The 23403-nt window shown below is 36.3% G+C and overlaps 1 protein-coding gene and 1 long non-coding RNA gene across 4 annotated transcripts in view; one reads left to right on the forward strand and one right to left on the reverse strand.

Annotated features, from left to right (window-relative positions):
* Positions 1-23403, forward strand: part of PREX2 (phosphatidylinositol-3,4,5-trisphosphate dependent Rac exchange factor 2) — a 124258-nt gene that overhangs the window by 85155 nt on the left and 15700 nt on the right. The window contains exons 30-36 of one of the 2 annotated variants that reach the window (XM_087961822.1): positions 2307-2435; positions 6320-6382; positions 7932-8149; positions 10729-10831; positions 12072-12215; positions 13112-13226; positions 22973-23039. In XM_087961822.1, the coding sequence (XP_087817948.1) occupies positions 2307-2435; positions 6320-6382; positions 7932-8149; positions 10729-10831; positions 12072-12215; positions 13112-13226; positions 22973-23039 (839 nt within the window). The remainder of the gene's footprint in view (positions 1-2306; positions 2436-6319; positions 6383-7931; positions 8150-10728; positions 10832-12071; positions 12216-13111; positions 13227-22972; positions 23040-23403) is intronic. The other variant, XM_026691848.2, reaches the window with a different exon arrangement.
* The window catches only part of LOC148131488 (uncharacterized), a 79549-nt gene that overhangs the window by 37061 nt on the left and 19085 nt on the right, over positions 1-23403 (reverse strand). The window contains exon 2 of one of the 2 annotated variants that reach the window (XR_015748939.1): positions 17366-17477. The exons of the other annotated variant lie outside the window; for it this stretch is intronic. This is a non-coding gene — a long non-coding RNA (uncharacterized LOC148131488). The remainder of the gene's footprint in view (positions 1-17365; positions 17478-23403) is intronic. 2 annotated transcript variants of the gene reach the window in all.

Genomic DNA, 23403 nt, shown 5'->3' on the forward strand with positions numbered 1-23403 from the left:
GCTCTAAACAGTTTACGTGTAAGATGTATGTGTGCACCTACACTGTCACGAACATAAATCCTCTTCAAATTCTCCCAACGCCTAGCAGCAGACTCTTCTCCACGAATATGGACTAGCTGTTGGTCACTCAGTGTTAGTCCAATTATACAAAGAGCTCGTTTGTTGTTCCGTTTAAAGTCAGCTAACTTTTTGGCATCATCCTCATTATCTGGATCCCAAGCATTTACATCCGGTGGATCTTGAACTGCAGCCCATAACCCTTCCCTACACAGAAGTAGACTGCACTTCATAGACCAGGAAACATAGTTTGCTTCATCCAACCGGGTTATCAGTGATAGACTTGTTGACGGATCTTGTGCCATCTTTACCAGGACAGTAACCCACAATTAAACAGTAAACAGCTGTCTGTATACGGTACTGTGTATTCACACTAACTCTCAGTTATCTGAGCCTGGCATGAACTGGGCTCATAACCAGTGTTGAGGTATTCCCTGTTAGGAGAATGAGTGCACTCAGGGAAACATATTGAGAGTGATGTTGAATAACATACGACCAGCACACAGATACACTGAATAGTAAAATGTAGGTTTTACTTCCAGTAAACGGGTAAACAAAGTCCAACAAACAGTCCAAATCATACACGGTCAAAGCAGTTAGTATCAGTCCAGGGATAATCCAAAAATGAGGTCAAGTATCATAAACAGAGTTCAGTAAATGGAGTTTGCTAACAGTTACAAAAACTCACAGCAATCCAAGTAGAACGATGATCAGGCAAATACGGCAAAACAGGAAATGCAAGGAGAAAGAAACCAGGTTTCTGGTTCCATCTTATGGCCGTTGAAGGAACCTCAGCCAATCACACTTACAGCATTCTCTTAAAGATACAGTATTAAATAACTATCCTGGTTTATATATTTCCAACCCAACTGTTAGGTGACTATCATTCCTAACAGAATCATTTAATGTTGTTAATAGGCTACCTAACTAATTTTAAGCAGTTCTTGCACTCTCTGTCACACGGAGACACTTTTTTTCCCTATTCCATTATTCCGTTTTTATGAGTATGCCTTCAAGCAAGAATGTATCTTTTTTGTCTCAACATTAATATCCGTATCTACTTTCATTCAGACATACATAAACCTATATGTGTGCGTGGTGTGTGTGTGTGTGTGTGTGTGTGTGTAGAAGGAGAGAAATGGCAAAATTCAGTTCAACTGAATTGTCAATTTTATGATAACAAAGTGGGAAAGAAATGTTTGTTTTCTGTTTGCTCTTCATTTTTAGGAAAGATCATCTTAAATTCTTCTTTGGGTATAAATAAATTGTACTTAGGCCCAGTGAGAACGATTGCATGAATACAATCCCCAACCCAAAATTGACTTAGAAAATAAGGTGTAACTGAATTCTCTCCTAAATATGGGAGTCCAGGGAGACTTGTAAAAGTCTGTTCAATGTTGCAAGGCTAGGATGACATTCTTCTGCAAATGTACAACTGGAAAGCAGTATAACCTTATAATTACGAGGGCTATCCACAAAATAGATTACGTTTTCGTCTGTAGCAAGAAGGGGCGGAGCTAGCGTGGCCATCTTTGGTCTGTGCGTCCGCCGCTCAGTCTGCATCTAGTGCTAGTGGGAGGTTCGTATCGTTGCCCGTTATTTCACAGCAAACGTTTGAAATGTGTGCTGCAATTGAAAATCCTGCGAGTTGTGAGGTGCGATCAGTGATAAGGTTTTTGTTGGCAAAAAACCATAAACCAATTGAAATTTTTCGGCAACTGTGTGAAGTGTACGGGGACAACATCATCACTGAAGGTGGAGTGCGCTAATGGTGCATTAAGTTTTAAAATGGCTGAACTACGGCACTCGAGAAGTCCTCAATGCTTTCAAGGAGGAGATTTTTCCTCATCCACCTTACAGCCCCAATCTTGCACCAAGCGACTACCACTTGTTTCCGAGGATGAAGACCTGGCTTGGAACACAGCGCTTTGACGACGATGTGGAACTGCGGGCGGGCGTGACTGACTGGCTCAAATCTCAGGCGGCTGAATTTTATGACAATGGAATTACAAAGCTTGTTCATCGCTATGATAAGTGCCTCAATTTGTTCGGTGAATATGTTGAAAAGTAGTATTTAAGTGTCACTTTCAAGTGTATATAATAAAAAATTTTTCCTACACTTTGTTTTTTTTTCTATTGAAAAACGTAATCTATTTTGTCGATAGCCCTCGTATACTATAAGGTTATACTGTAACATTACAATCAGGTAAAAATATTGTAGTGAAATTAATAATTCTGATTTTGCCTAGAATTTCAGCAAGAAATTGAACTTAAGGTGAACTGCCCAAAGAAACTGAGGCTTCACATTAAACAAGATCCTTGGAACCTCCCCAGCAGTGTTCAAAACCTTTCTCAAAGCATCCGAAAATTTGTTGAAGGTTAGTAATTCAACTCTTGTTGTATGGTTCTTAGACAGAAATTCTGAAATATAAAAGAATGCTTTGATAGCTTTTCAGATGTTTCATTAACCAATTGAGAGTATCATCATTGCAAGTAAGGGTGGGGAATTACTCCATTTATATATAGTAGCTTGCCCTCCCAATATTGTTGGGGTATTGTTTTCTGCTTGATCATTTGCTGGTGTTAATTTCTGCTTATCTGGGTGTTGGCTGCTACAGAGATTCGGTTCTGGTCTTTTGTTTCCTTCTTAGATTTTTTTATTGTCTGTTTTGAATGGTGTGTAAATATGATTTATATTTATGTGTCTATTGGTAGCTGATTTGTCTTAATGCAAATCATTTATGTGTGTGGATGGGTAGGTTGGGTGAGAAAGAGACAGACAGAGCACAAACATAAATCTAAATCTACACAAATTTTAACTGTTATGCATACTAATAGATTTTAATGAAATAACTTAAAAGGAAAGCCATGTTTTTCTTCAGATTCCTTTTCTTGGCTTCATCTTTCTGAGATATCTTTTTTAAAATAAAATTTTATTAAAAAATAATGCCGACTAAAAAAGAAAAATGGAAATAGAGAATAAATAATGCAAAAAAGAAAAAGTATAAACAATTTCACTATCTAGTCATCTTAATTAAAATATATAAAACTCATCACCCCATAATTCAAATCTTAACTATAGCCAAATTTAATAATAATATCTTCTCCAATCTAGTTGTCAGCAAAATGGAGCCCTAAAATAATATTAATTAACAAGTATAAAACTGATCATTCCATAGCTCAGCTCTTGATTATAAGCACATCCACATTTAGAAGATATAAAGTGGTTCCAGTAATCTAGTATGAAGAGACTAAAATTTGATATGAAAAGGTGAGATAATTTTTCCTTTAGAGAACAAGCTCACAAAAATCCCTTTAAGAGGATCATAAGCCAATTATAATCCTCTTAAAGAAAGAGGATATGTGTTTTGTAAGACAATTAAACATAAAATCAATTTAAATGTTCTCAAATTAGGTTACATAAAGTAACTTAAGCAAAAATGCTTAAACATCATGTTAATTGTAAGTATATCCAGCATTTTTTCAGGCCAGATGCCAGAAATCTAAAGAAAACCATCCAAGATAACATGTCAAAATAACATTTTAATTCTGATCAAATAAACCAACATTGTGTTTCTTTTTCTAAAATGTACAATAATTTTGCTATTTAATTCATTCAGCTGATTATCATTCCTTATTTTGAATTTCTTCAGAATATCAAAAAGTCTCTTTTGTAAGTCTAGCAAAAATACATAATTCCAATAGCTTTCTGTACTGACATTTTTATTTCCTTCTTAAAAGCACCATCTGATATATACATTTGTATATATAATGACAAATTCTTGTTCACTTTGTTCACAGACAGACTTTTACTTTTTCTGTAATAGCTTCTTCTGGGAACAGACGGTTCCTGAGAAGACCCAGCACAGCTGACATTATTGATTCAAGGTCCTGATGCAATTCCTCAGAAATTCCTTTGAACATCATTATAAGTTGCCTGTCTTGTTGTGCCTTTAATGTGCCTTTATTCTTTAAAATTAGTTTCAAAGTCATATTCCATTTTTTTCTGAGCCTTTTGCTGCTTGGTGGCTGAGCCGGCGGGGAAGAGGGGAACCGGGTCATGTGAGTGGCAGGCTGGCACATGTGTGTGCACAGGTCAACTTGTGTGGGCCAGTGCATGCGCATATATACACAGGTCGACTGCAAGTTTTCACTGCCGCTGTCATGAGTTGGGCTACATACACACACGCGCATGTGTGCCAGCCTGTGACTAGCCTGATGTGTGTCAGTTGTGAATAGGCCACAGCCTGGAAGTGGGCCGCCGGCTGGGTGTTGGGGACCCCTGCCTTAGTTCATCAAAAACTTTCTATAGTGAAAACCTTGTCTTGCTTTTTGTTGTTTTAAATTCTTAAAAGTTATAAAGATGGAGCTTCATTTTCAAGGATCAAAGAACTCATCCAGCCTTGTCATTTTGAAGGGATTTAATGTCTTTAAAACAATTAATAGACAATTTCCAAAAATGATTAGTAAAGAAAATGTGAAAATTATGGCTGGAGCAAGTATGGAAAATTTTCTCAGGTTCCAGTTCTCTAACTTTCTGGAGACTATTTCTTTGCATTATTCTCATGAGATACAATCATATAGAGTACAGATTGGGGAACCTTACATACTCTCTTTTTCTAGAGAGGGTTGAAGGAACTGATCTACTCAGCTGCTCCCTTGTACTTAACTGTAATCATGCGGAGCCATTTTCAGCCCACCATTCTTTTTCAGGAGTCCACTGCCTCAGATATCTTCATGGTATCTTTTCTCTGGTCTTGCATCATACAGTTCCAGTTCCTAGTTTCCATAGCTGCAATCTCCTCTGTTCCACAATCCATCTGGACCCTTTCCATTCCAGTAGCATCTTTTGGCAAACCAAGAAGGAATCATGCTTAATCCCCCCCCTTTTTTTTGAGAACGTTTCTGTTTTACAGTGTTCTACCAAATTTGTTCTTGCAGCTTTTAGCATCTATCTTAATAAAGTGTGGTATTTTTCATTCAGGTTTTTTGCAATGGTATGTAAAATAAAAATTTGTGATTTCAGTTCAATTTTAATTTTTAACTTTTCCAAATATTTTGAAGTATTTCTCGTACTTTTGAATTTTTTTTACATGATCACTATAAATAATAAAACATTATTTGTTGTAGCACTTCCAACATTTATTTTTGCCTTATTTATTTAACTTGGTAATTATTGATGAAGTTACTGTAGATTCCATCTGTAAAACATTTTATACCTATTTTCCCTTAAATTATAACTTGAAATACATTTTATTGACTTCTTTCATAACTCTTCCCATTGTTATATTATGATTACTTCTTAGAAGCTTTGCTTTAACTTTTAAATCAACTTTTGATTTATCACCTTTTCATTTTTAATAATAATTTGTAGATATGACAATAGCTGATCTTGGTTTGAGTAAGTGCTTCAAATTCTTTCAAGGTCTCCCCTTCTAGTCAGAGATCATTTTTTTTTATTGTTCTAGCAATTTGTTAATACTTTAATCATGGTAAATTCCAACCTTCACTGAACAGTTTTGCTATGTTTTTAGTCTATTTTCAGAGTCTATGTGCCATATTGGCATATACGATTAAATATTTTTTCATGTACTATAAATAGTTATTCCTGAAATAATAAATGGTGTTTGATGGCAAAGATGTTGGCAATGTTACTACCGTGTTTCTCATATAATAAGGCCGGGTCTTATTTTTTTTTGAGCCCCGAAAAAATGGCTAGGCCGTCTTTTGGGTGACTTAATTCCCCCCTTGCATCTTCGGGCGGGCGGCGATGGCTTGGATGTTGACCTCAGCGTTGGTGGGGCAGTTCGTATCGGGGTCAACGCAGGCAGCACCATATCCGGGTGTGCAACAAAAGTACTTCCTAACAGCAAATCCCCCCACCATTCCCCCATTTCGCATGTTTTAATATAGGCCTTAATTTGGGGGAGGGGCTTAATTTCATTTCATGCCTATAAAACATGCTGGGTCTTCCTATTGGGGGAGGCCGTATTGTTGGAGAAACAGGGTAGACTTACTGTTTTCTCTGATTTTTCTTTAGATGGTATAAATATTTTATCTTATATAATCTTTGTATTTCATTGATAACCATGTAATTTTGAATAGAAATTATATATTTATTATAAGAATTATATATAAGATCCTTGTTGTTCCTGTGCCTATTGATTGAAAGATATATTGCTTAATAATAGAAATTTAAGGTTGAATAGAAAGGGACAATCCGTCCCTGGCCTGAGTGCCAAACATGATTTTGTCTCTTCAGGTTCTTCTATTTTTTTTCCAGAGGTAAAAGCAAGAGTCCTTCTGGCACTTCTTGAATATACAGGTAATTTTTATTTAAAAGTGTTGACCAACTTTTGCAAATGTCTTCATTTGTGCTCTCTGAACTTGATTGTTTTCTTGCAGATGTTTCATTACCAAACTAAGTAACACCATAAGTATGTTTGATAATGAAACATCTATAAGAAAACAACCAAGGTCAGAGATGACCAAGGATCCCACAGTTCCAACTCTGTGCTACAAATATTCTTTTTATTGGTACTTAAGTAAGTAAAATAGTTTAATAATATTTAGTAATTGATATTAATCTGATCTGGATAAGGTTACACTCTGGACTAACAACTTATTTTTGAGGAACAGATGATAAACATGACCAGGAAGTTTTTTCACATAAATCCATTTACAGGTGCTCCTTATTTAACAATGGCAACGGAGACCAGAATTTATACCGCTAACTGACTCAGTCATAAATTGTGATGTCATGTGGCTGCACCACTTACTGACAGAAATCCCAGCACTTCTAGTTGCCATTGTTAAGCAAATCATTCTTTGTCATTAAGCAAGTATGTCACATAGTCAATATTTATGACTTCCTGCTGGCTTCCCTATTGAATTTTTGTTTGGTGGAAGCTGACAGTGAAGGTTGCAAATGGTGACCATGTGGCTGTAGGATTTTGTCACATTATTACGATTGCCTAGCAGCTGAATTGTGATCATATGCTGTGGAGATGCAGTAACAGCTACAACTATGTAGAAACATCGTAAGCCCCCTTTGTTCAGCACCATCATAACTCTGAACAGTTGTTGAATAAGTGGTTGCTAACAAGGACTTCCTCTATAAATACATGAGCAAGAAAAACCCATGCATTTTACTGGACTTTCTGAGCAAGCACGTATAAGATTGTGACATAAAGAGGTAACTGATCATTTATCATACAGAAAGGTAGTTGCCATGAAAGTAGGCTAACTTGTGGATATGTATTATATGTACATGCAGAATAAAAAAGTATTATAGCACAGGGGTCCCCAACCACCGGTCCGGGGACCGGTACCGGTCCGCGGAACAAGTCCTACTGGGCGTTGCTGGCGCCGCCATCTTTTTGATGAAAAAGTGCTTTCGTGAGCTTTTCCGGTAGAAAGCTCACCGGAAGCACTTTTTCATCAAAAGATGGCGGCGCCAGCTGATGCCGGTACACGGGCGCGGCGCCCAGCTGATGCCGGGACCGGCGCGCGCCCAGCTGATGCTGGTACCGGGCTGGCATAAAAAGGTTGGGGATCACTGTTATAGCATACACATTAAACAAGATTCCACAATGAATAGCAGTTTTTGACACTTGGATATGTACTAAGGTAGAATAATTTAGTAATTAAATTCATTTATGATGTATCTATAGTCTACAAGCTTACTATATAGACATAGCATGGCATTTCTTTCATCAGCCTGTGCAATCAAAAGAACCTACAAGTATATATATTATCTGGTATTTAATAGCCATTTTTATGCCCAGAAAACAAAATCAGTGCATAGGACTATGCTTACTTGCTCATCAATTTAGATAATTTTTCACCTATTTTTCCAATTATACTCTTTTCAGACAGTGAGATACAGCTCAGGAGAGACATGGTCTTCTGCCAGAGTCTAGTAGCTACAGTTTGTGCATTTTCAGAGCAATTAATGGCTGCCTTAAATCAAATGTTTGACAATGGCAAGGAATATGAAATGGAAACACAAGAGGCCAGTAGGAGATGGTTGGAACAGATATCTACTGCAGGTGTTCTCCTTTACTTCCAGTCACTGCTGTCACCAAACTTGGTGAGAAATCCTATAAATGTCTATATAATATTGACCAATACTTTATTATCCTGAACAAAACCTGAAATAAAATTTTGTAAAAGAGCAATTTTTCAATAATGCTGTTGAATAGTTACTGATAATGTTCTGTATTATTCTAAAGACTTTGTAAATCAAACCAACAGATCAACTGTACCAGGAAGTCCCCATAGTGAGCTAGGTAGCAAATCAATTTAACAAATACTAATAATAATCCTTCAATTATATCTCTAACACCATCAAACATTAACACCTGTCTATCCTAGGTCCTTGGGAAGATCTCAATAGGTGGATAAAAATGCCAGATCCAGTCTGAACATCTGGCTGAATGTGCAACAGTCTATAATGTGCCAAAGTAAAAGAACCAATTAGTTCATATTAATATCCAAAATTAGTTATAGCCTTTTAGATCTTTTTGTTGCTTCTAATTATTATCATTTTCTTAATTTTAAAGGGCTCACTAAAGTCAGAACTGGGAAAAGTTTGAGACTATTAGACATAGCATTTCCGGCTCTATACCATTAGCTACAATCCTTAAGCCCTCACTTATGTGAAAGTGCTGTTTCTTCTCCCTTATATGTGATTTGGCTTCAGTCCTATTTTCTCCAGGACTTGTTTTGTAACCAGTGATATCAGGATCCATTGGATTGAATCTAGTTAGTTTCACTTTAGTTTCAATGAAAGTGGTGGTACAGCTTACTCATTAAATTGACTATAGCCTAGTTCTCATAGGAGTTCTGTCAGGAGTGAACACATTATATTATAGTTGTTAATGCTGTTGAATGTTATTGAGTTCAATTTATACCCTGTAGTTTTAATTTATTCTATCAGAAAATAGTTTCTTCTTAAATAATACTGAGTTTTGATTCTTTTCAATTTCTGTGGTTTTATATCAGTGTCCTGTATTCCTCAATTTTGAAGCAGTTTTCCCCAGCATGATATTTCAGGCCACCAATGTGTCCACAGAGATCTCTTGGCACCCATCAGCTCTCTTTTTAGCTGAGCTTAATTTTCAACCAGTTATTTTGATTAGCAAAGAAATTTTGGAAATGCTACGAATGAAGTGTCAACCTTATACCTGTGTACAACAAGTGTTGCTGGAAAATAAAAATGGCAAGTAGGTTCAGTCTAGTTGTTTGTTTGGAAAAGTGTTCTACAGAAAAAAAATATTCAAGAATGATCTGGGTCTGGAATGTAGACAGATAAATCTTGAAGAGATTTTATGGGGAAGCAATGAACAATTTCATATGTATATCTCTTGTAAATGGATACTGTGATGCTGGAAACCCGCCAAATGAAATCCAAATGAAATTGAATAACCAAATTGCCGTGGCATGCCATTCTGTGTTTGTTTGTGTGTACTCTTGTGTAGCCATGATTTGTCTTCAGAATTTCAGATATTTATTCATTCAATTTCTGCCCAATTCAACCAAGTGATTCTGGGCTGCTTAAATTCTAAAATCATAAAAGAACTAAGCTAGCAAATGTAAAAACATCCAGAAAAGAAATACAAACAACAGTAAAAATAATTAACTAAGAGCCCCATGGTTGGAATGTGAGACGCTTACAAATTATTTTAGAAGCCACAATACAGAATTTCATTTTCTTTTCAATACTTAGTATAAAATATTTTAACTTACAACAGCTAGGGTATGCACTTAAGCTTGATTTGCAGTAGCACATTTTAAATATACTCATTTATTTGAAGAACAATTAAAATTCTAGGCAATGTAAATAGCCAGGTTTTTAAAGCCTTGCAAAAAGTTCACAGAGTTGGAGTGATTCTAATCTCCAAGGGGAAAATATATCACAAGATGGGGACTGTAGCAGAGATATGTCCATTAAGCCAACAAATCTGGGATTTCTGAATCAAAAAGTTGCAGCCTTTCCCAACTTTGTGCTGTACACATATATTGCACTATACTTCCCAAAATTCCTAAATAAACACTGTCCATGCTGGCTGAGCATTCTAAGTGTCATTATACTGTACACTGAACAACATTAGGTTGATGAAAGGTGGCTAATCTTTAATAGGTTAATGATGTCTCTGGAAGTTGTGATACATCTGCATTATTTTACATTTGACTGATTTTTTTTTTCTTCTAAGTTCTATAATTCTGCCTTTCATTAGGCTATAGTTCTATGCTAATGTTTTCTTTGTTAGCAACGTGAGAAAATTATACATTATTTTAGAAGCCACACTAATACAAAACTTCATTTTATTTTCAGCATATTAAATATTGTAACATACAAAAGCCAGTGTAAGCACTTAAGCTTGGTTTGTAGTCACACATTTTAAATATACTCACTTGAACAATTAAAATTCTGTGCAATTAAATTACACAGGCAACACAGTAATTAACTTTCTCTTCTGTATATATTGTTGCTAATAATTTGACAAGAGAAGATGGAGTAAAATTTAGTAGAAGTCAATCCATATTAATTTACTGATGAGTCAGTTTATTGCTTCAGTGAAAGAGGATATGACCATTTGCAGTTAATGTTTATAATAATCAATCTAGCACGATTACTACATTCTGTCTATATGTATATATTTGCAGACTGATGAACAAGCTATGCTAGAAGACACATTGATTGCATTATTTGACTTGGAGAAAGTTACATTTTATTTTAAACATTCTGAACAGGAACCTTTAGTAGCAAGTGAGTATTGTAAAGCATACTTACATTTCCCCTTTCAATATTTGTTGTAAAATATTAGAGGATATAACTACACACTCTCATTTGTATCACATTTGCTTGTATAGTAAACATCTTTGTATGCATATGCAAAATTTTAAACTTTTAACCATTTTGAGGAGAATGGTAATATGGTATACAATATTTATCCTACTTTTCTTACTTCATAAGCAACTCAAGATGGCGAACATAATCCTTCCTCCTCCTTTTTTTTCTCCACAACAAGAACTCTGTGAGATGAGTTGGACTGAAGTGAGTGATTGGCCCAAGGTCACCCAGCCAACTTTCATGCCTGAAGTGGGACTAAAACTCATGGTCTCCTTGGTTTCTAAGCCAACACCTTTACATGTATACCAAACTAGTTCTCCAATCTTACTTCAATCTTGATGCCACTTCTTTATTCATAGCACCTAGCAAAGACAGTAGGTTTAATGTTAGTTATGATAGTTGTAGGCATTAGTACAAGTTAGAGGGGAAAAGAGAATTATTTGTGCAGCCAGGCACAAAATAGAAAGAAGATGGGCAGCAAATCTTTATTCAAGTTTCACTATGAACACAATGTATGAATACAGTCACAATTTCATTTTTTTCTTAAAGCTATCTTAGAAATGTAATGGTATCTACAAAAGAAACTATAGATGAAGAAGTCTTTCCCTGATTGGGAGTATTGCATTTTCACTAAGCTTTTAAAATTAAAAGTGGCTGAAATCTTTTAATATACATGCAAGAATTCTTATAGGATTTTAGACACTAAAAAGTATGCATTTTAAAAAAATAAATGTTTAAAAATTGAAATCGGCCCATTTAGTATTCTTATTGGGACTTCATTTGTACCCAATCAATTAATGCTTCCTCTTAACGTCTCCATTATTCCATGTAGTATATTATCACTGTATTTTCATATCTTTATACAGTAGTATAACATAAGGAAATTAATTATGTGATAATACTGTGACATAGAATTTGTATTTTTACTTACAAACAAACATTGTGGCAGAAGGATTCAATGTTTGGCATTCAGATAGTGGGTCAGTGTAGATTTTTAATCTAAATTGTATTTCCTATGGCACCACAAGGATTAATTGTGATATTTTGGTTGATGGTTGATTTAGTTTTACTTTCTCAAAATATTTGTAAATCTTTGCAAGAAAAATTGAAAAACTTTTGACTGGTAATTTTGACTAAAATGTTATTTTATTTTTAGATATGCCAATCACATATCAAGCAGAAGGAAGTCGGCAAGCTATGAAAATTTATTTTTATCTCGATAGCTACAATTTTGAACAGCTTCCCCAAAGGCTGAAAAATGGTGGAGGTTTTAAACTTTACCCAGTTCTATTTGCACAAGGTAAAATATTTTCAAGTTTACCTATTCTTAATTAGTTTGTTTAACTTATATGAAAAATAATACATAATTGCTGGCATTCTGGGGTATTCATGGATACAGCAATATGTTGAAGAAAATCACATCTTGCATAAATAAAATGCATGTATGTTATTATACATATTTGAATATTTTATTGTACTTATCTTACTAATGTCTACCTTTATTTTTAATATATTCATTTGTTTGTACAATTTTGTCTAGATGGATAACTTACTGCACGTTTGAATTTGATAAGATGTAAAAATGTTTCTTTTTAAAAAATATGCCTGGAGGAATTCTGGGAGTTAAAGTCCACCCTCATTAAAGTTGCCAGATTTGAAAAACACTGATCTAAAAATTTAAAATTTGTTTTCAAATTTTGCCAGTAAGGAGCATGTTTATATGGTTTTGGAATGTTTTTATTCTGAAAGCATAATATAAACTCTTATAATAAATAAAGAAGAAATGTGTTACTGGGTTGAAAATGGCTATTGCCAATACTTAGGTAAATCTGATCTTATGTGTTTAACTTGAAGATGTACTACTATAGGAATGTGTATGTCCTCTATATGCAACAGTGAAATGCACAACATTCTTACTTAACATGTAGTACTGTATATTTAAAGGTACAGAAAAGAACAAGCTTCTGATACCTTTCTACTTAAGAGAAAATATTTCCTTCAGGAATGAAGGAATTTTAGTTAATTTTAGTTAATACGACCATGTGCATTTCAGTCCCATGTGTGTTTGTGTTAGCTGTGAAAAAGCAATATTATATTTGGAGAATTACAGTATCTGTATAGGAAAACTGGAAAATAAATAAATCAATGGATCAGTTTGATATGAATCTGTGTTATTTCCTGTGCATTCTTTTATAGCCCTGGAAAGTATGGAAGGATATTATTATAGAGACAATGTATCAGTAGAAGAATTTCAAGCCCAGATTAATACAGCTTCATTGGAAAAAGTAAAACAGTATAACCAAAAACTCAGGTGAGTAAATAGCTATTATTTCTAAGCACGAACTTGGGTCACGATGCTAAAACAATACTGGCAAAAGTCCTGCTTTAGTGTGCAAACACATTCAGATTTTTCTTTTTTCCAATTTGACATCAGTCTAGTTAATATTTTGATTGATTATATAGGGAAAATAAAGACAAACATCTGAACATATCACACTGTCCTATTGTTTCTTTTTATTTTTCTTATATGTATCCATTTCGTGTATTCATAACTATGTTTATACTCATACCTGTTATCTTGTAAGTGATTAACAAATCAAATAGAAATAAATAAATAAATATAATTTCCAGTATAATCCCTATAATCTATTCAGCCAACTTTACTTGCATGTTTTGGTACTTCATATGAGATTCTGAACTATGATTTTTGCTTTATTATTTCACTGCCACAATTTGATTTTTTCTAGTACTGTGAACCTTCAAGTATATCAAGATAATTTTGTTGTATAACTGCCTCTTTTAAAGATATGGAAGTGAATCTAAGTCTTACTAAAAAGATTGATGGGCATATAATACCAAATCATCTCCTATGAACATGATAACTTATTTATGTTGCTGATTAGTTTTTAATGTAGTGAATTTCTCATTAACGTAGTAATGTGATTTAAAAAACCAGTAATTCATATTTTTCTGACAAATTAATATAGATGTTCAGATTAGAAGGAAAATTTGTATTGCATCTTTCCTTCCAAATGCTTTACAACTTATTCTTTTTATTGCTTGGACAGTTTAAAGACAAATAACAGTAAATTTCTTTCAGTACCACAGTGCATCAGAACAGCATATTATCTTCCATTCTTTCCTCTTAGTAACAAAAGTATTACTTTATATTGTACAAAGTAATTGTATTTCTATGTGAATCCAACTTTATCAACAAATTTGTTGAGTTAGCAACAGCTGTAATGTCATTCATGCACCATTCTTTTATTATATTTCCCTTCTGTCCTTTTCCAGACAATAGGCTTATTCTTATATTGTTTTCACAATGCAACACAATTCCTTTCAGGTTGAATATATCCCCATGGTATGCCAAATGATAAAACTAAGACAAAGTTCTAGTTTAGTGTGCAGCAGCAGCCAAAAAAGCTAATGTAATCCTAAATTGTATTAACAGAGGGATACAATCAAGATCAAGGGAGGTACTAATACCACTCTATAAAGCCTTAGTAAGACCACACCTAGAGTACTGCATCCAGTTTTGGTCACCACATTACAAAAAAGATGTTGAGACTCTAGAAAGAGTACAGAGAAGAGCAACCAGGATGATTAGGGGACTGGAGACTAAAACATACGAAGAACAGTTACAGGAACTGGGCTTAACTAGTCTAGTAAAGAGAAGGACCAGGGGAGACATGATAGCAGTCTTCCAATATCTGAGGGGCTGCCACAGAGAGGAAGGGGTCAAGCTATTTTCTAAAGCGCCTGCAGGCCAGACAAGGAATAATGGATGGAGAGATTTAACCTGGAAATAAGGGGAAACTTTCTGACAGTGAGAACAATCAATCAATGGAACAGCTTGCCCTCAGAAGTTGTGGGAGTGCCATCACTTAAGACTTTCAAGAAGCGCTTGGACTGCCATTTGTCAGAAATGGTGTTGGGTCTCCCGCTTGGGCGGGGGGTTGGACTAGATGACCTACAAGGTCCCTTCCAACTCTGATTATCTGTTAAAAGATCTGTTAAAAGTAGACTGCAGCTCTAAGAACTAAATCTGTTTTTCTAATCTCCATTCGTTTAATTCCCTGTCAACCTGAAAAGGCTTACCTATGAAAGTTGCTTCATGGTTCAAAAATTTTCATGCTTTATATTTCATGCAAGCTCAGCATTACTCTACTATTTATTGACAGAATTTATTGACAAATATTTTAGATTTGTTCAAAATTCTGAAAAAAGATATTTTCAAGAGGGGTTGTGTTCATCAAATTTTCTGCCAGGTGGCACTTGGATTTTGTAATTAGTCTTTGCTAATTCTGTTTTCTTCAGGGCACTTTAAAAAATTGCATATTGTTTTCTGTTTTAAGGTTGTTTAGCAGTATCTATTTATTCTGAATCTGGGTTGATTGGAAGATGATTTCAATCAGAAGAAATTTCCAGAATGATCCTTATGTGGCCAGGAGTTAACTTCATTTGCAGTCCTAGATTGTAGTGATATAATTAGGTGAAAGTCAGGGTTGTTAGTTTTACTAGACTCTTCCTGTTATCAATTTAAGTGTTGCCTGAGGATTTTTAAAAAATAAAATAATATATAATACAAGTTGAAATCTCATTTTATGTGTTTATTTATTCAATTTGCATAAGCGGCCATCCCATCAAGTAACCATGGGATGACAAACAATCTTAATAAATTCAAAACCAATTTGAATACAAAAAATTAAAATATATAGCAACTGAGAAGGATGTCTCAAACAGTGGTTGTTAGCATAACCACAAAACACAGGAGGTCGATTGTCCTTTGTTGGAAATTTTCAACAGAATTTTGACAGCTATTTTGGGGGGATAACGTAGAATCTCTGTAGGGGGCATGAAGTTGGAGTAATTGATCTCTAAGATCCCTTTCAACCTTTACATTCTATAATCCTATGTTAAGATCTGTCAACACATTTTGCAGCAATAGATTCCACTGGTTCATTATGTACTGCATGGATAAGTACTTTCTTTTGTCTGTTCTAAATTGCCTTCAATTGCTTCATTGGAACAATCCTGGTCCTAGTGTTTTGACAGAGGAGAAAAACTCCCGCTCAAACCAGATTTGCAAAACAGCTTTTTGTTTTTGTTCTTTTCTTCAGAGGAATGGAACAAGAAAAGCTTCTGCAATGCAAAGTGAAACTCCAGTTTGTATGCATTCAGTCTTCCTCACTCCCAAACCACTGATATCTGTTTGGGGTGGGGGAGTGATATGGGAGGGAAGCCTCACATTGCTTTTCCTAACTTCACTACAAAGCTAAATAATGCATTTATTCAAAGACAGCTGAATGCATACTCTTTTTATCCTTGTGGACACAACTTCTCCCAACACAAAGGAAAGGTAGAGAGGTGAACTCCACCCCTACATAAGATATAATTTTCATTCCTGCCAGCCTTTTCTCTTGCTTTCTCTCCCTAATCCCAGGTTTGCAAAGCTGAAAGTCACATTAAAAAAAGGGGGGGAAATGTGGGTTGGGGTGGAGGATGGAAAGAAAGTGATGGCAAACCTGTCTTCATTTTTATAAAGCTGTCCAACTGAACCAATACGACACAGGGTGGATGCAACAGTAAACAAACAACTCCCCCACCACACAACATTAAAATATTTACTATACAATATATAAATATAAGAGGAAAATATGAAACATTCAGCTTCCTTTTGTACTAGTTAAGATGCAGTGAGAGAGGTAGAACAGCAAAGAAGGAAAATAGAGCAGTTAGCCTCCTGTCAAATGTGGTGAAGCAAGGGAATTCTGTATTTCATCAGAGAATTTTGAACTGCAGATGGTGAGGACAATTGGGGGAAATGTGAATTGTATTAAAATGCATTGAGCATTATTTGCAAATGGAGCAGCTGTTGGTATACAGTAGCAGACTCAACCTCTTACATTAAGTAACCTGGGTTTACCAACATAAGGTTTAAAATTCTGCTCCTTCAATCAGAGAATGATAGATAGCAAGTCAGACAAGCCAACCTTGATGTAGAACAGAACCAACTTTTCTCTGTCAATATACAGGTACTCTACATTTACACACAAAAACCACCTCAAAAATATCTACTAAATTTTAAAAGCTATAAAGCAAACAGTTTCTGTATATGCATAAGCATTAAGATTTCATCCTTATCATTTTAAGTAGATTAAAAAATAGTGTCTTTTTCAGGTAATGTGCCAACTTTTCCATTAGCTATTGTCATAACATCTGATTGAAGTTCTCAACAAGCATTTAATAATTAAGTGAAGTGCTTTGCAAATTTATATGCTCTCCACAGCTTTCCAGGTTCTCAGAAACACAAATATCCTTTTGTGAAAAGCCACTGGAAGTTGTTCTATCAGTTTTCACTCAAGTGTCAGCTAATTAAGGAAGAAATAATTTTTTGATATGTCATATTTTAAAACTCTAATTAGCATTTGGGAAGAATAACCTTACCTCCATAGCCATTTTGATGTAGTGAGTAAGGCACTGGACCAGAAACTGGGAGGCCATGATGAATTCTAGTCCTGCTTTAGATACAAAGCCAACTGTCATTTTTTCACATGTGCTGAAAAAAAGTTCAGAACAATATTTAAAAAGGACTCTCCCAGCAGCACCTATACAGTGGCCATCTATAGAAAACAGTGAAGTTACATTTGTAGAAGTATGCACTACTCCAAATTAATCATGTCTGCATTCACATACACAATATGTGATATTTTGCTACACTGTCCCCATTCTGTCCATTTTTAAATATAATAATGTTATATTTAAAACTGTACCAACATCAACCAGGAGAAAAAGTTACATTTCTAAATATTTAACCAAGAAATAAATCCCAAGTCAATGCGGTTCTTACTCCCTAGTAAAGGTGCATATGTTTTTTTAAATTATTTGGATCATACTTTCATAGAATGTGCAGTAGTTTAATTCTTCTGATGCATGAGATTTTGGACAAAATCTGAAGCTAAGAACAGCTCTGAAATTGGATTATTTTGTATGTCTTTCAAACATTCTGAATACACTTTTGGTTTCTGTACAAAGTAATTTTGAACTCTGAAACTTTATGTTATTATTGTCAAGCATCCACACAGTATCCATGATATCAATCACTCCGAGACATTATCTCTCCAATTGATTTATTAGGAACAGATCTGGCATGTTCAAAAGCAATTTTCCAAGTGAAAGCTTTTTTGCGCATTACACGGAATCCACCTTCTCTCCTCCCACTTCTACACTTCATAAATCACGAGAACCAATTAACTGCAGCTGGAAATTCTTAATACAACACACAGAATAACCTCGAACTTTTCAACTCCTCTAACTCTCTAAAAATAAATATGTGGCAGCTGAATTTCAAAGCTGACAGGCGTCCTCCCTTGAAAACTCCTCCTAAAAGAAAAGAAAAAAACCACACATATACATTGTCCTTAACCCTCCCCCCACGAGGACCCTTCGGTTTGTGGGGAAAATCCTCATGGAATTGGTTAACCAATTGATCAGCATGAACATCCCAACTCTTTACCCAACTAGCATCTGAGAGGGGGGTATCCTTTCCATAAGACCAAATATTGCAATCGGCCATGGTATAATCTAGAATTGAGAATTTTTTGAATCTCATAATGTGTTTCCCCATGTACTGTCAACGGTTTAGGGGGAGCCAGTGGTAGTGGTCTTATCATTGATGTAGTAGCTGGTTTTAGTAAACTACAATGGATGGAACACTGGATGAATTTTCCCCAATAGTAAAGGAAGATGTAATTGGACAGTGACCGGATTGATTATCTTTGAAATTTGGAACGGACCCAAGAATTTTGGACCCAGCTTCTTACAGGGCAGTTTCAACCTAAGATACTGGGTCGACAAATATACTTTGTCTCCTACTTTAAAAGGCGGTTGAAGGGATCTATGTTTATCCGCCTGTTTTTTATAAATTTTTGCAGCTTCGTTCAAAGCTTTTTTTGTATCTTCCCACCCTTTCTTTAATGAGTTCATCCATTCTGTCAGGGACATGGACGAGGGAGGTTGCCTAGGTAACTCTGGCATTGGGACAAAATCCAATCCAATGTTGATTTGGAATGGAGTCAATCCCGTGCTGCTATGTACTGCATTATTGTAAGCAACCTCTGCAGAAGGTAATAACTGAGCCCAATTTTCTTGTTGTTAATTTACATAGCATCTAATGTATTGTTCAATCATGGCGTTAGCTCTCTCCGCTGCTCCGTTACAAGGAGGATGGAAAGCTGAGGATAACCCTTGAGAGGAGCCAATGGATTTCAGAAATTTCCTCCAAAATTTTGCAGTAAATTGTACCCCTCTGTCTGATATTACTCTGTGAGGTACACCATGTAATCTATAGATATGTTTCACAAACAGCTTTGCAAGTTTTTTCGTAGATGGAAGCCCTTGGCAGGCTATAAAATGGGCCTGTTTAGAGAATAAGTCAATTATAGTCCAAATGACCGTATTCCCTTCACTCTTAGGTAATTCAGCAATAAAGTCCATTGCGATTTCTTCCCAAGGTTGGGTAGGTTCAGCAACTTGTTACAGGAGGCCAGAGGGCTTTCCAGTTCTGTGTTTCATTGTGGCACAAATTGAACAACTTTTTACATGCTTTTTTCGACATCAGGTTTCATTTTTGGCCACCAGAACTGTCTTCTTAGTAAATGCAGGGTTTTTTGGAATCCAAAATGGCCTCCCAGCCGTAAGCCGTGGCTACGCTTTAGTACCAGTAGTCTTAGGGTTCTGGGTACATAAAGCCTAGTCCCTTTCCAAGCTAGTCCATCATTCATTGTCAACTCGGTTTGATGGTCCAGGAACCAAGGATCAATAGGGCCGTTTTCAATTCCGCAGTCAGCTTATCTTCCAGGAGTTTGGGGTTGCGGTTAGCTTGGGTTCTAGTGGTTACTTGGCCAGCCAATTGAGCATCCGAAATTAAGGCTTGTACTATTTCCTCTCGGTGGCTGTCAAACTGAGGTTTTCTGGACAGAGTATCCGCCAGTACATTTTTCCCTCCGGGTATATATTTAATGTTGAAATTGAATTGCTTGAAATATTGGGCCCAGCAGACTTGTTTGGGCGATAATCTCCTAGGGGTCTTTAGAGCCTCGAGGTTCTTATGATCAGTCCATACCTCAAAGGCCTCTGGCGCCCCTTCTAGAAAATGCCTCCAAGTCAATAAAGCCCATCATACGGCAAATGCTTCTTTCTCCCAGACCGCCCACCTTCGCTCTGCGTCTGTCAGCTTTTTGGACATATAAGCGCAAGGCATCAGTCGGCCTTAAGAGTCTTTTTGCAGCAAAACGGCTGCCACCGCTACATCACTTGCATCTGTTTGGACAGTAAAAGGCTTGGTCGCGTCTAGGTGCTTGAGGATGGGCTCCGTTGCAAAGAGGCATTTTAATGTCTCGAAAGCTTTCTGATAGTCCAAGCCAGGGGTTGACTCAGCTTTGATTTGGTGGGTGATGGGCCCGTTTTTAATAGCTCTGTCAACGGGAGGGCAACTTCAGCAAAGGATGGAATGAATTGTCCATAGAAGTTGGCAAACCCCAAGAAACTTTGAAGTTGTTTTCGGGTTCTGGGGGGGTTGCCAGTCCAGCACCGCTTTCACCTTTCCGGGGTCCATTTCAACCCCCAGGTTGGATATTCGGTAGCCTAGGTAGTCTAGCGACTCTTTGTGGAATTCACATTTTGAGAGTTTCACATAATTTGGCGGCTAGAAGTTTTTCTACAACCTGTCGGACCAATTGAACATGTTCTTCCATGAAGATAAGGATGTCATTCAGGTACACGAGGACCCCCCGGTAAAGGTGCGGGTGTAGCACCTCATTGATGAGCTGCATAAACACTGCAGAAGCCCCCTGAAGTCCGAAAGGCATGACTTTGAATTGGAAGCTACCCAGAGGGCAGTTAAAAACAGTTTTCCCACCCTGGAGGGATACTCTCTGCAGGGGGCAAAATTCCTTCTGGGAAATGAGGGATTGCCTCTGAGGCTGCAACATACCTCTGTTAGTTGATGCTTCTTTCTGGCTTCCTCCAACTGGCATCTGTATAGTCTCCTCGTTCCTCATGATATTTGGGTAAGTGAATATGGGTGGTCTCAAGCTTCCACCCGTCCAAACAGACTATGAGACCAAATCTGACATCTTTAAATTCTGGAACTGTTGATATAAATCTGCCCTTGATGGACTTCCAGGAATAATCTGGGGGTTGTCTTCTTGAGAGAAATCCGACCCCAATTGTCTCTCTTCCCTCCAATCCAACAGAATAGCCATATGCCTGGGGCTAGAGAAAGATTTCTCTTCAGACAGCTGGGTAACCCCAGGGTTATAGCAACTTCTTGAGTAGAAACGCTTCAGTATAGCTCCCAATCTCTTTCTCCTACTGCCATCCTGAAAGCATCCATCATCTCCTCCAAACAAGGGCTGGCAGGTTCAATTAATGCTCTGGAGGGCCCCCACCCGCTCCCCCCTGCACACCTCCAACTCCGGCTGATTGCTGCCCTTTGTCCATTTCTGGGAAAAGAACTCCGGGGCATCAGTCAAGCCCATTCAAAAAATAAAAGTTAGACTTGGGAAATAAATGTCAAGCATCCACAAAGTATCCATGATATCAATCACTCCGAGACATTATCTCTCCAATTGATTTATTAGGAACAGATCTGGCATGTTCAAAAGCAATTTCCCAAGTGAAAGCTTTTTCGTGTGTTACATAGAATCCACCTTCTCTCCTCCCTTCTCTCCTCCCACTTCTACACTTCATAAATCACGAGAACCAATTAACTGCAACTGGAAATTCTTAATACAACACACAGAATAACCTCGAACTTTTCAACTCCTCTAACTCTCTAAAAATAAATATGTGGCAGCTAAATTTCAAAGCTGACAATTATACATTTAAGAGTCACAGATTTGTTGATGGCACGAATCTTTTTTAACTGAAATGTATTTTAAAAATAAGTTTTCTATTAGATTAATATGATGGGAAATGTCATTTCCTTTTTTTATATGTTCTACATAGGGATGGGATCCGATTGGTATAACTACCGGTTCTGTCTATTAGCATCACGTGTGAATGCACGAGTCGCGCAAGTGCAATTTACAACCTGCTGAGCTGCCCGGACAGCTGAGCAGCGCTGTAGGCAAGTGCGCAGCGGTTGGAAAAGCCCTTGTTTCCTGCTTTTTCAACTGCAGCTGTGTCACGCAAATCAGCTGCAGTTGAAAAAGCAGGAAATAAAGGTCAGGTAAGAGCCCAGGCAGACGGGTGGGCCAAAACAGCAGCAGACATAGAACCGGTTCTATGTCTGCTGCTCTTCGGAGCAACCGGTTCTACAGAGGTGGACAGAACCGGTAGAAACCCACCCCTGGTTCTATACAATATGAGAGTTTTGTTTAAAATTAGCCATTTATTTTAAACTGGAAAAAAATATAAGCATTGTAATTGCAAGCATAAATAGATTTAGCATAATTCAGAAAGTTTCCTACACATAAGGTGAATAAGATGACAAAATCCTGTCTTATCCAAGTTCATGACTTATGGTCACATTGCTTGTTTGCCTTGTCCCCAATGGCCCTTATATTCCTGAAGGTTGTAGTGCAAGTCCTAAACTCCAAAAGGTACTCCCATATAGATTAAATATATTTTAATTATGCTGAAATGAAATTATAACTACTATTGGCAGCATGCATAAGCAGTTTCTCAAATTTTATTAATTCTGGTGATTTGCAAAAAAAGGTGCTGTTATTGTAATCAAATCCTGTATGAACATCATGAATTCTAAACATGTAAAAAAGAATTTTATAATTTAAAATTCTATTCTCTTTACTGTCTCTTGAGCATTTGTCTGTATTCTGTGGTAGAATGCTTTTAATTCAGCTCTGAGTACCTCAAAATTATTTTTTAGCACAATATCATTTCACATAGGGATTCATAAAGCAGTTCATATTTAATCTCCTGCAATTTCCGGGTTGTAAATACTTGTAACATGTCACAAAGAGACTGAATGCATTTATTTTATAAATATTCTTGAGAAATATTAATATATTGTGGGGGTCTTTTTTCCAGAGCATTTTATCTGGACAAATCAAATCTTCCTCCTAATTCATCATCAAAAGCTGCTTATATAGATAAGGTAAATCAATAGATGTGATTAAAGTAACATTTGAATATGCTGTATAGGTTAGTCCTCACTTGTGACCATAATTTGAGTCCAAAATTTCTGTTGCTAAGCAAGAGAGTTGTTAAGTGAGTTTTGCCCCATTTTATTCCCTTTTTTTCTCTTATTCAGTGAATAAGTGCAGTTAAGTTAGTAACACAGTTGTTCAGTGAATCTGGCTTTCCCATTGACTTTGTTTGTCAGAAGATATCAAAAGGTGATCACATGACCTTGGGATACTGCAACCATCATAAATAGCCAAGCACCCAAATTTTGATCATGTGAGATCATGGGGATGCTGCAACAGTCGTAAGTGTGAAAACGGTCATCAGTCATTTTT

The sequence above is a fragment of the Notechis scutatus genome, chromosome 3, assembly GCF_049901735.1.
Source record: "Notechis scutatus isolate UNSWTSFEM ecotype Mainland chromosome 3, rNotScu1.2, whole genome shotgun sequence".
NCBI lineage: Eukaryota > Metazoa > Chordata > Lepidosauria > Squamata > Elapidae > Notechis > Notechis scutatus.